The sequence below is a fragment of the Plecotus auritus genome, assembly GCF_963455305.1.
Source record: "Plecotus auritus genome assembly, chromosome: 10".
Classification (NCBI taxonomy): Eukaryota; Metazoa; Chordata; class Mammalia; order Chiroptera; family Vespertilionidae; genus Plecotus; species Plecotus auritus.
Genome location: NC_137785.1, coordinates 12,264,499 through 12,275,396, shown reverse-complemented (window position 1 = coordinate 12,275,396; position 10,898 = coordinate 12,264,499). Strand labels below are relative to the sequence as shown.

Below are 10,898 nucleotides of genomic sequence, written 5' to 3'. Positions count from 1 at the left end.
TCTGATGCACTCACTATTATCTCCATTTGACAGATAGAAAAACTGAGGATTGAGAGGTTATTAGTAACTTGTCCAAAATTACAGCTAGTGAGTAAAGCATCTTGGATTTGAAGCCAGCCAGTGTGTTTCTAGAGTCTATGCTGTACTGGCACCCCAGCTTCCAAGTCTCCCCAAGTACCCACCCAATCACTAAACTGCCCTCAGGGAGCCCACATGACCAATCTCGCTCCCTCCCCCAGCTCTGGCCCCATCAGATACCCAGACATGCTATCATCCAGTTTCCTTCCGATGCAGGGACCCTAAATCGCCGTTTTCCAGCTCTCAGTTTCATATCAGAACCCCTGTCCCTCACTCTTCACCATCACCCAACTCTAAGAGACCCAGGTACATAGAAACCATCCCACCCACCCAAATTCAATAATCCAAGAAACAACAATAATAGTTCACATTAAATCGCTGGCACCGCACTTCTGTTTAAAACCTTCCGGTGACTTCTCATTGCACTTAGAATAAAAATCCAGACTCCTCCCCTAGTCTTCAAGGGCCCTCTTTGATTCCCTTCCTACCTCCCTCTAGCTCCCTATATTCCAGACACAGTGGCCCTTCTGTCTGCTCCCCAAACAACCTGAGCTTGTTCTCAAGAGCCTTTGCGCTTGCTCTCCGCCCAGCCTTCAAATGGCTCCTGTCTTCGGGCCTCAGCTCAGATGTCACCTCCTTGGAGAGGCCTGGCCGGATCACCCTGATTAAAGTAGGTTCCCCTCACACTGTCATTGTCTCCATCACTCTATTTTGTTTCCTTTAAAGTCTTTATCACTGTCTGACATGCCTCTTGTGTATTGATGTTTTCTCTTTAGTGTCTGTCTCCCTCCGCTAGGAAGGTAAGCGCCACAGTAATAGTCGGCTCACATCTGTTTTTTGGTTTGTTTTTTTCATTAACTCCTGGTTCATAATAGATATTCAATAAATGTTTGATGGAGAAAGGAACGAGCGTGTTAGGTGTGTTAATGTACTGGTATTACCTTATTCGTTTAGAAAGGTATGGGACTTACTATTATCAGTATTAGTAGATTGTCAGTATTATTGGTATTCCTATACCCACAGATTAGGAAGCTGAGGCTCAGAGAGTGGACGTCATTGGTCAAGGTCCCCCCAGGCAGGAAATGATGGTCTTAACTTCCACTCCCTGCTCCCTTCCACAGTTTCCCACTTCCACACTTCCCATCCCCTGACCCCAGCCATGGCGCCAAGTCCGCCAGCCCTCAGCCCACTCCGCACTGCAGGAATCTGGGCTCCTCCCTCAGCTCCCATCCCTCTGAATATCCAGTCCTAAGGCCCATCAAGGAAAGCAGACATCTGGTCCCAGCTCCCAGCTCCCAGGTCCCAGGTCCCAGGTCCCAGGACAAGACCCAGAGCGGAGGCCTGAGAATCTGGCCCTCCACCCCTGCTGCCCCACCCCAGGGCCCCTGCTCCTCTCCATTCCCTCCAAGGACTTCTCATCTCAACCCTGGGAGGGAGCCCCAAACGATTCGCATGTGGGGGCAGTGGGCGGGCTCAGAGAATGAAGAACCAGAGTGCCTGGGCCCTCCCTCTGGCTGCAGACCTCAGCTGGGTGCGGTGAGGGTGGGTATAAAAGGGTCGGTATATATTGAGAGGAGCAGAGGAAGAGAAACCAGGAGAGTGAGAAGAGAGAAGGAAAAGGTATAGGCAGTGAGGGCAGGAGTGAAAGAGGGAGAGGGAGAAAGCAAGAGAGAAAGGGTTCTAGGATTTGGAGGGGAGAAGAACCGAGAGAGCCAGAGAAGGGAGAGCGAGGGAGGGAGGAAGGCGGCGAGGGAGGCGGGGGCCCGAGAGGGTGGAAGGAGGGAGGCGAAGGGCGGGGCACGGAGGCCCAAGCGAGGGACAGACTCCAACTCTGACTTTTTCCGCCGCTCTGGGTAAGTTTCCAGTCCGTTATCTGGACTGGATTTCTTTATTTACTTGGGAGTGCAGCCGTTTGGGAAGGACACCCCCCTGGAAATACTTTTAGTTTCAGAAATGATCATTTAGACCTTGGGGTGCAGATTCAGGAAGGGGTGGGGCCCAGCAAGGTTTGGGGGGTGCCCAGCAGAGCCCTCCATCTGGTAATGTCCTGCAATTTTTCCCCCACGGATGTCCATTCTCCCCTGGGGACCCTGAGAGTGGGACTTTGCATGAGAACACCCCAAGTCTGGGCAGCCTCCAGGCCCCCTTCCCTTTCTGGACACTGAATGGTGGTGGGAGGCTGGTTCCTTCTTCTTACGCCTCGCTCCCCAGACACAGATCCTGTCCGTTTTCCCAACAGGGTGCCCAGCAGGCATCAGTCTGGCAGCAGGGTGGGGTGGAGATCTCGTGGGCACAGCCAGGGGCTGGGGTTTCCCTGGTACTTGGAGGCTGGAGGGTGGGATGAGTCACCGATGATTCACCCGGAACCCCTCCTCCCCCACCCCAGGAGAGGGGTGGCGTGAGTCAAGGATGCCTGTCTCTGGGGGCAGCCCACAGCTTCTGAGGAGTCTGGAGGGGTTGCAACTTGAATGTTCATAGCCTGACCCGGGACAGGGCTCTGGGGACACGGAGTGAAGCACATTGCTAGTTCCGATCATTCCTGGACTCCGGAGTCCATCCCTGGCCCTCTCCAGCCCCTGCGGAATCCGGGATTCTGGGCTCCCAGCCTCCTCTTCCCTCACACCCCGGGGTCTGGACCCAGCTCCTTTCTCCACGAGGATTTGGGCATCTCACCCTCCCCGTGCCAACCTCCTGAAACGACCATCTCCTGACGGCCCCTTCCCCAGGCTTCCGCCGCAGCCATGTCGCTCCTCCTGCTGGTGGTCTCTGCCCTTCACATCCTCATTCTCATCCTGCTTTTCGTGGCCACTTTGGACAAGGTAAGCCTGCTCGGAGCAGTCTGCTCACGGGCAGACGCCCGCCACACCCCTCCTCTAAGGGCACCCGCCCCCTTCCCCTCGCCTCTGCCTCTGACGCCTCCCCCCTCCCCCTTCCCCTGACCCCTTCCCCTTTCCTACTAACCATGTTTTGCCCCAGTTCAGCCCCTTCTCGGCACCACACCCTTTCTCTAACCCTTCCCACAGACCCCCTGACCTCTCCCACGTTCCTATTCCTGCCCTTGTTTCTCTGCCCATCCCAGTCCTGGTGGACCCTCCCCGGGAAGGAGTCCCTGAATCTCTGGTATGACTGCACGTGGAACAGTGGCAACAAAACGTGGGACTGCAGTGATGTCAGCGAGAATGGTGAGGGGTATGGGGGACTGGTCTGCAAAGGGGAAGGGTAACCCCAAGTCTCTTCCCCCGGGACCAAGTCTCAAACCCACCAAGGTTTGAGTGGGCAGGTCTAGCTCCCAATGCTGAGTGAGTGGGGCCGATGTAGGACCCACCCGTCTCTACGGTAGGGAGCAGTATGCTCATGTTCTAACGAGGATACGCTAAAAGCCCCCCTCCCTTACGATTCAGAAAGAGTGGGGGCCACATGCTATCGGTTTAAGAAATTGGGAGAATGTTCCCAAGATTCCGAAAAGATAGGATTATGTTTCCAAAGTTCTAAGGACGTGAGACTGGTGTTGTGAATGGATGGCTGGGACCAATTTGTCCAAGTTACAGGAGGGCGGGGCTGGAGCCACATTGAGTTGTTGAAGAGGTGGGGCTGAATCCTTCCCAGCCTCTAACCCGGGAGGCAGTGGCAGATGCATATGCGTTCTAAAGAGGGGCGAGTTGCATCTCTCGAAATCTCTAAGTCAGAAGAAGGTAAAAGATGAAATGAGTTTCCCCTAAGAGGGAAGCAAGAATTTCTGTTCTCTTGACTTAGACCCAGTGTTGTCCTGGAGGTAGCCAACGTGACAAGGCAAGAAAAAGAAATAAATGGCAAAAAGATGGAAGTAAACACGTTTCTATTCCCAGGGGATGTGTTTCTGCAGAAAATCCTAAAGACTCTGCAAAGCAGCTTCTAAAACTGATCGGGGCATTTAGCAAAGCTATAGGAATGGAAGCTGTTACTGTGATATTCCTACGTATCCAAACTTGTATCTAGGCCAGCCGTGGGCAAACTACGGCCCGCGGGCCGGATCCGGCCCGTTCGGCTGTTCTATCCGGCCCTCGGAGCCAAAAGAGCAGAGGGTTCTCTTGCTCTCCCCTCCGCTCCTTTACTTTGAATTTATATTAGTTCACACAAACACTCCATCCATGTTTTTGTTCCGGCCCTCCGGTCCAGTTTAAGAACCCATTGTGGCCCTCCAGTCAAAAAGTTTGCCCACCCCTGACTAGGCTCTAAGTTGGGGGGAGGGCAGGGGAGGGGGTTGTTGGAGATGATGAGCAAGCAGGTGGAGCTGGAACTGGGCCTCGGTGACTTCCACCTCTGTCTCCTCCTCATTGCAGGCTGGCTGAAGGCCGTGCAGGTCCTCATGGTGCTCTCCCTCATCCTCTGCTGCCTGTCCTTCATCCTCTTCATGTTCCAGCTCTACACCATGCGGCGAGGGGGCCTCTTCTATGCCACTGGCTTCTGCCAGCTGTGCACCAGTAAGCACTGTTCCCTGGAAACTGAAGGGAAGGGAGCGGGCCAGTCAGGATGCTGGGGACCCTGAGAATGGACAGCTGGCAAAAGGAAACAATTCTCAACAGCCCTAGGGCCGCAGGAGGTGCCTCCATGGCACCTCTCTGCCCCCAGGGACTGACAGTCTTCAGTGACCCCCTGGTGGTTTGTGTCGCTGAGTCACGGGGGAGCTGGCACTTGGGGCTTCAAGGAGCCAGGGCTGAGGAAGGTGGTGGGCAAATGATTGAATCCCAGAGATGGAGGTGGGCCTAACCAGGGATAGGTGGCTAATTAATATCCCAGAACTCTGAGGCGTAAGGGTGGTCTTGTAATTATAATGGCAGCCAGCGGCTGTTTCTGGTGGACCTACTGAGTATCAGACACTTCAGGGAGTTTTATGTACTTTTCAATGTTTTCTTACTTCAAGTGCAAAGGGCTAAGTTAATCATAGTCCGCAGTATGGGGAACATTCTCTTCCTATGTTCCTGCAAAGCCCCTCTCTTGTTTTATTAATGCACTCTTGGTGTGCTTGACTGGTAGCCCCTCAAAAATATTCCTTGAGTGGATGGATGAGTAGCTATTATCGACTATTTTTATGGATAAGGGGACCCAGAGATTGAAGTGCCCAAGGCCCGTCTGCGGTAGCCTGGTTGCGCAGAGTTGGGGGAAGCAAAGCACAACTCCCAGCAGGCAGCGGTGCTGCCCACTTGCCCTCCGGCGGCTACTTTGCCCCAGGGGTTGCTGGGATATGCAGTCTTCTTGGGTTCCTGTCTCCCCGCAGGCCTGGCAGTGTTCACCGGGGCCCTGATCTATGCCATTCATGTGGAAGAGATCCTGGCGAAGCACCCGCATGGGGGCAGCTTCGGTTACTGCTTTGTCCTGGCCTGGGTGGCCTTCCCCCTCGCCCTGGCCAGTGGCATCATCTACATCCACCTTCGGAAGCGGGAGTGAGCGCTGTGCGTCGCGCCTTGCCCTTGCGGTCCTGCCCACTCCCAGCCCCTTCGCCTCACCCGCCTCCAGAAAATAAAACCGTTTAACTACCTGCCTTTGCTCCTTCCTTCCGTCCTTCCTTCCTCCTCCAGGGACCCGGGCTGCTGATGCCTGATCTCTCCTGACCCTGGGACAGCCCACCCCCAGCACTGCCGCCTTCTGAATGCCCAGCTGCAGGCCCCCAGGTCCCTCTAAACTCGGACACAGGAGCCGGAGGTCCCAAGGCCACGGGCCCTTCCATCTCAAGTCTCAGGATTCCTCTCGAGTGGAGCCTTCAGACACTGGTTTCCCGGGAAGAACGGAAGTCTGGGTCTCCAATCCCCCCTTCCGTGTGCAAGGGGCTCTCTCACTCAACTGGGCAGGGCCTGTGTGTTGTTCTAGAATGATTGTTGGGTCTCTCTCTCTGGCCTTCCTCTGGGAAGACACGTTTCCATTTCCCTCTTAGAACGTAGTCTTTCCTCATTCAACCCAACGCCTCCTCTTCCCCCTCATCCCCAAATGCTGCCTCTAGCCCAGACACCTTAGTAAAAGTTAGATGGCATCCCTACAAACCACCCACTCATCCAGAGTATTAAACATGATTTATTCCTTTGGGAGAGGGAAATTGATAGACCAATAAATATCGCACAGGCCACAGGTGGAGGGAGGGTCCGAGCGAGGTAGTTTCTGTAGAAAGGGGAGGACAGGGCAGGGAAGGCACCTGAGGTTGCTGGGCCTGAACGGAATCGCATCCTGGGTGAGGACGGCTCCTCCTCGCCCACCGCTCCTGCTGGCACGAGGCTCCCACCCCTCAGCCCGGGCGAGCTGATCCGCAGTGGACCAGGTGGCCTGCCTTAGAAGCAGTGCGATTGATAGAACGATCGGGTTTCTTTTAGGAATTCTGATTGTTGCCATGCAGCGACAACTGGCTGCCCCCAAACTGAGCGCGCCCAGAAGCCGTCACTGTCAGTTTGGCTCTCATTGGCTGCGGGCTGCGGCTCCGCCTTGGTGAGCAGGATGGGCATTTTGCCCAGAGCGGGCTAAGAAGACAATGATATATAGCCTCGGGAGGGCACAGCCTAACGACCGCACCAGGTGGTCAGTAGGGTTAGCAGCTGTGATTGGCTGACTTCCTCCTCAGCCGAAACCACATTTCGTTGTTTACAGCTGCGAGGGGGGCGGGGAGTGGAGGGGGGTCAGAACCGAAAAACTTCCATCAGAAAGGCAGCTCATCAGAGGGGTGGGGATAGCAAATGTAGGCTGTCTTGATTGGGGGCTTTGCTTTAAGGATAAAGTGTAACATTGGAAACTGGAGCTGCAAGGCTTCGTAGCTGTGATTAGTAGTTTGTCATGGAGGAGGCGGGGCTTAGTTCCTAACCAGGTGGCTGGGCGGGGCCGGGCAGAGAGGCGTCCCTCCGGGTCGTCACTGCTGGGCGGGGCCTGCGGGGGACGTGTCTGTAGCCAACGGGTCTAGTTTGGGGAAACCCGAAGGCGGGTACGTCCCCATGCTCTCCGTCAGGGCTTGCAGGTGGCCCAGAGCCCGAGCTCCGTTGAAGGTCACGGCACAGCCTGTCTGGGTCAGGAGCCAATTCTCTACCTCCGACTGGAGCCACTGGGAGGTCTCTGTAGGGGGAGAGGCAGTTGTGAGGTCAGAGGGACCTGGAAGGCCTGGGATGGGGCGGGGCCAGGTAATGAAGGGCCTGGGTTTGGGAGGGGCCAGGAGGCGAGTGGGACAAGGCCTGCGAGGAGAGGCTCTGGACCTCATATGTGGGGACAAGCCAGGAAGCGGGGGGGGGGGGGGGGGGGGGTGAGGAGGGGCTCCTGTTGGAAAGGGAAGGGACAAGGGTCTCTTGTAGGGAAAGTGGGAGGCTCGTATAGGAAGGAGCACGCGGGGAGTGGGGCCATGCCACACAGAGGTTGAGGTCAGGAAAGGGAGGCCACCCCCGGCGGAAAAACCACGTCCATCAAGATTGTAAACAGGGTTCAGGGGTCCCATCTGCTGAGGGCCGGTGTCACCTCGGAATAGGTCAGGTTCGCCATTTGGAGCAGGGAGTGGGGGCGGGCAGCGTGGGGATGGTGCCTCGCTGGGGCAGGTCCTTAGGATCCAGGGGAGTCTCGACCGTGTAGTGACCGCATGGAGTCTGTTTCGGGTGGGGCCGGTGGGAGCCGCAGGGGGGAAGGGGACTGGGTGGGAGCGGGCGCCCCAGGGTAGGGTCCTACCTTCGGGCGAGCCGCTCGCGCCCCCGGGCCGCCGGGACAGGAAGGTGTGCGCCAGCAGCGCCTCCTTGCTGTGCTCATCCTGCGCGCGCAGGGCCAGCGCGCTGAGCAGCTCCGAGTTGTTGGACGTGCTGCGGTAGTAGAGCATGTGCGCCAGCTCCAGCGCATGCACGCTGCGCTGCTGCCCGAACATCTGCAGGCGGGACAGCTGCAGCTCGGCCACCGGGAGGGGCAGGGCCGAGCTCGGACCCGTACACACACCCCTCGGTCACTCTCGCGGGTAGGGCCCGTGGGCGGACTCCCCAGCCCTCCCCAGATCTGCTGGTTCAGGTCCCCAGGACTAGGGCCCGGCTATTTGTATTTTTTAAATATATTTGTATTGACTTCAGAGAGGAAGGGAGAGGGAGGTAGAGATAGAAACATCAATGAGAGAGAATCATTGATCGGCTGCCTCCTGCATGCCCCCTACTGGGGATCGAACCCGCAACCCGAGCATGTGCCCTTGACTGGAATCCAACCGGGACCCTCCAGTCCACAGGCCAACGCTCTATCCACTGAGCCAAACCAGCTAGGGCCCGCTATTTGTATTTTTAATCCACTCGTTTTCAAGCCGGTGACTCTGAGGCCGCCAACAATATTTTGCAGCCGCTGCGTGGGTATGCTCATCGGAATCATGCATTAATGGATTGGTTCAAGGATTTTCAATCGATACAGGCTTTAGCCTTGGAACTTTTTGCTACAATTATTTTTAAGTCCTTATCTTTTAGACACATACTAAAGTATTTGCAGATGATATGCTAGGATTTGCTTCCAAATAACTCAGTAGTGAGAGAGCGGGATCTTTAGGTGAAACGCGACTGACTATTGCTAATTGTAGATGCTGGATGCTGGCTACATGGGATCTCATCATATAATTTTATTTCTGCATTTAAAAATTTTTTTCCCATAATTAAAAAAAAGGTTTAGCCCTAGCTGGTTTGGCTCAGGTGGATAGAGCATTGGCCTGCGGACTGAAGGGTCCCAGGTTCGATTTCCACCGAGGACACATGCCCGGATTGTGGGCTCCATCCCCAGTAGGGGGCGTGCAGGGGCAGCTGATCAATGATTCTCTCTCATCATTGATGTTTCTATCTCTCTCTCCCTCTCCCTTCCTCTCTGAAATCAATAAAGAAATATATATATTTTTAAAAAGGTTTAACATAGTAAATGGTAAAGAGAAGTGCTAACAGACAAAAATACTCCAAGAGCAGCCCTGGCCGGGTGGCTCATTGGTTGGAGCATCCTCCCATACACCAAAAAGTATACAGGTTCAATTCCTGGTTAGGTCACATACCTAGATTGCAGGTTTGATCCCCAGCTCGGGGCACGTGTACCGGAGGCAACTGATCAATGTTTCTCTTTCCCTTCCTTCCTCTCTCTCTCAAAATAAATGAAAACATACTCTTGGCTCTGGCCAGTGTTGCTCAGTGGTTACAGCATCAGCCGCACACTGAAGGGTCTCAGGTTTGATTTGCAGTCAAGGGCATGTACCTGGGTTGCAGGTTCAATGCCTGGCCCTGGCTGGGGTGCGTTTGGGAGGCAACCAATTGATGTGTCTCTCTCTCACATCTCTCTCTCTCTCTCTCTCTCTCTCTCTCTCTCTCTTTCCCTCCCTCCCTTCTACTCTCTCTAAAAATGGAGACAATATCCTTGGGTAAGGATTAACAACAACAAAAAAGAAAGGAAGGAAAACATATCCTTGGGTGAGGATTTAAAAAATAATATTCGAAGAGCAAGCAGCTCTGAGGGGAGAAGAGAGGGGCCGGTCTGGGCCCCGCTGTCTGTTGGCTGCACCCGTCCCCATTCTTCAGCCCCTCCTGGCCTGGACCGCCTTCCCATCCCTGGTGTCCCTCAGAGGGGAATGAGAGCCCACCATGCCTCCGGGGCTCACACTGAAAAGCTCCCACCAAACGCCTCCGTTCATCCACAACATAAGGTCCAGGCTGCTGGGTCCTGCAGGCTGCAGGCCTTGAAATGCGTCTTAACTCTGCCCCCTACCGGCTGTGACCCCCCTGGGCTAAGACCTAAGACAGGCAGCGCTATCTGTGAAATGAGGCAGATGACAGGAAGTGCTCAGGAAGTCAAAACTCAGTTAATGAACCCCTTGGCACAGAGCCAGGGCCCAGAAGAGCATTTAAACATTAGCTAGTACTGACTATTCATCCACACGACTGAATATTCATCCCCCACAGAATGCTGCCCTCTTAGGCCGAGACCCCGGTAAAATGCCTCCAGTCAGCCCCTCCCTGCGAAACCCCGGCCTGGCCTGGCCTGGCCTGCACGGAGGCTGCGCATGGTGCCGCGCTGCGTGCGGACTGTGCGCTTTCTGCCTACGAGCCCAGCAGTCGGCTACGCCCCTGCATTGGAACGAATCGCCATTCCTACGGCTGAAGGCGAGATGCAGGAACTGGGGACCGGCTGACATGAAAATACATCGGGTCTGTGTCTGCTCCTGCCGAGCCGAGGGGCGGAATTCTCACAGGTTAAGCGAGCCTGTCACGCTCCTCTCCGCACACAGATGCGATCTGACCTCTCCCTGGAGACTTCTCCACCTGCACCCGCATGTACCCTTCACACTCACCGTGGCCCACACTGAGGAAGGCCCTCACCGAACCCCAGCCCAACCCTCCCTCCTCCTCTGAGGTCCATATCTGGGGTAACCCCACCATATACCCAGTCACAGGCCAGACCCCTGCACACCCCCACCAGCCTGTCAGCTCCCGGCCCGGTCCTCCTGTCTTCTCTTTGCCGTTCCTTCCTCTCCAGCCTCCTCCCTGTCCTCAGTCTCCCCATTCCAGTCTGTCCCTGCACAGCTCTAGAGGCGACCCTGCTCCTCCCCTGCTCCCAGCGCCTCCCATGGCTCCCCAGGGCCCTCAGGGCCGGAGGTCCTTGGCCTGGCCCCGGGGGATTTCTCCCACTCGCCTCCCCCTCCTCCCCTCTGAGTGCAGCCCGTGCTGAACAAACCAGTTTACCCCGAGCATGCCTGCTCTCAAGCCTCTGAGCCTTGGAACAGCCCAAGCCACCTCTGGGCCATCCTTAGAAAACATTCATGCCTCAATGTCAAGGGTCAGGGTGGACATTGCTTCCCACAGATGAGCAGCTGTGTTCCTGGGTCCCTGAAG

General features: G+C 55.6%; 2 protein-coding genes across 3 annotated transcripts in view; one reads left to right on the top strand and one right to left on the bottom strand.

Annotated features, from left to right (window-relative positions):
* The first annotated feature begins 1,644 nt into the window (after positions 1 to 1,644).
* Positions 1,645 to 5,596, top strand: EMP3 (epithelial membrane protein 3 (MAM blood group)). Of its 2 annotated transcripts, none has more exons than XM_080644307.1 (5): positions 1,645 to 1,931; positions 2,805 to 2,897; positions 3,158 to 3,260; positions 4,398 to 4,538; positions 5,333 to 5,593. In XM_080644307.1, exons 2-5 carry the CDS (start codon positions 2,820 to 2,822, stop codon positions 5,500 to 5,502), a joined length of 492 nt encoding a protein of 163 aa, XP_080500433.1. In that variant the 5' UTR covers positions 1,645 to 1,931; positions 2,805 to 2,819; the 3' UTR covers positions 5,503 to 5,593. The 2 variants fall into 2 exon arrangements, with proteins under 2 accessions (XP_080500433.1, XP_080500434.1); XM_080644308.1 differs by having other exon boundaries at positions 1,715 to 1,931; positions 2,720 to 2,897; positions 5,333 to 5,596.
* A 509-nt stretch (positions 5,597 to 6,105) lies between these two features.
* TMEM143 (transmembrane protein 143) overlaps positions 6,106 to 10,898 on the bottom strand; it is a 23,476-nt gene continuing 18,683 nt past the window's right edge. Inside the window, exons 7-8 of the mRNA XM_080644304.1 lie at positions 7,741 to 7,930; positions 6,106 to 7,143 (exon numbers count right to left, since the gene is read on the bottom strand). Of these exons, the coding sequence (XP_080500430.1) occupies positions 6,944 to 7,143; positions 7,741 to 7,930 (390 nt within the window). The 3' untranslated portion in view covers positions 6,106 to 6,943. The remainder of the gene's footprint in view (positions 7,144 to 7,740; positions 7,931 to 10,898) is intronic.

What these genes read in the sequence shown, in the direction of transcription:
- EMP3 (XM_080644308.1), top strand. Translation starts at nt 2,820, where the DNA reads ATGTCGCTCCTCCTGCTGGTGGTCTCTGCCCTTCACATCCTCATTCTC. An exon ending in TCGTGGCCACTTTGGACAAG is followed by an intron (nt 2,898 to 3,157) that starts GTAAGCCTGCTC and finishes TGCCCATCCCAG; the next exon opens with TCCTGGTGGACCCTCCCCGG. An exon ending in CTTCTGCCAGCTGTGCACCA is followed by an intron (nt 4,539 to 5,332) that starts GTAAGCACTGTT and finishes GTCTCCCCGCAG; the next exon opens with GCCTGGCAGTGTTCACCGGG.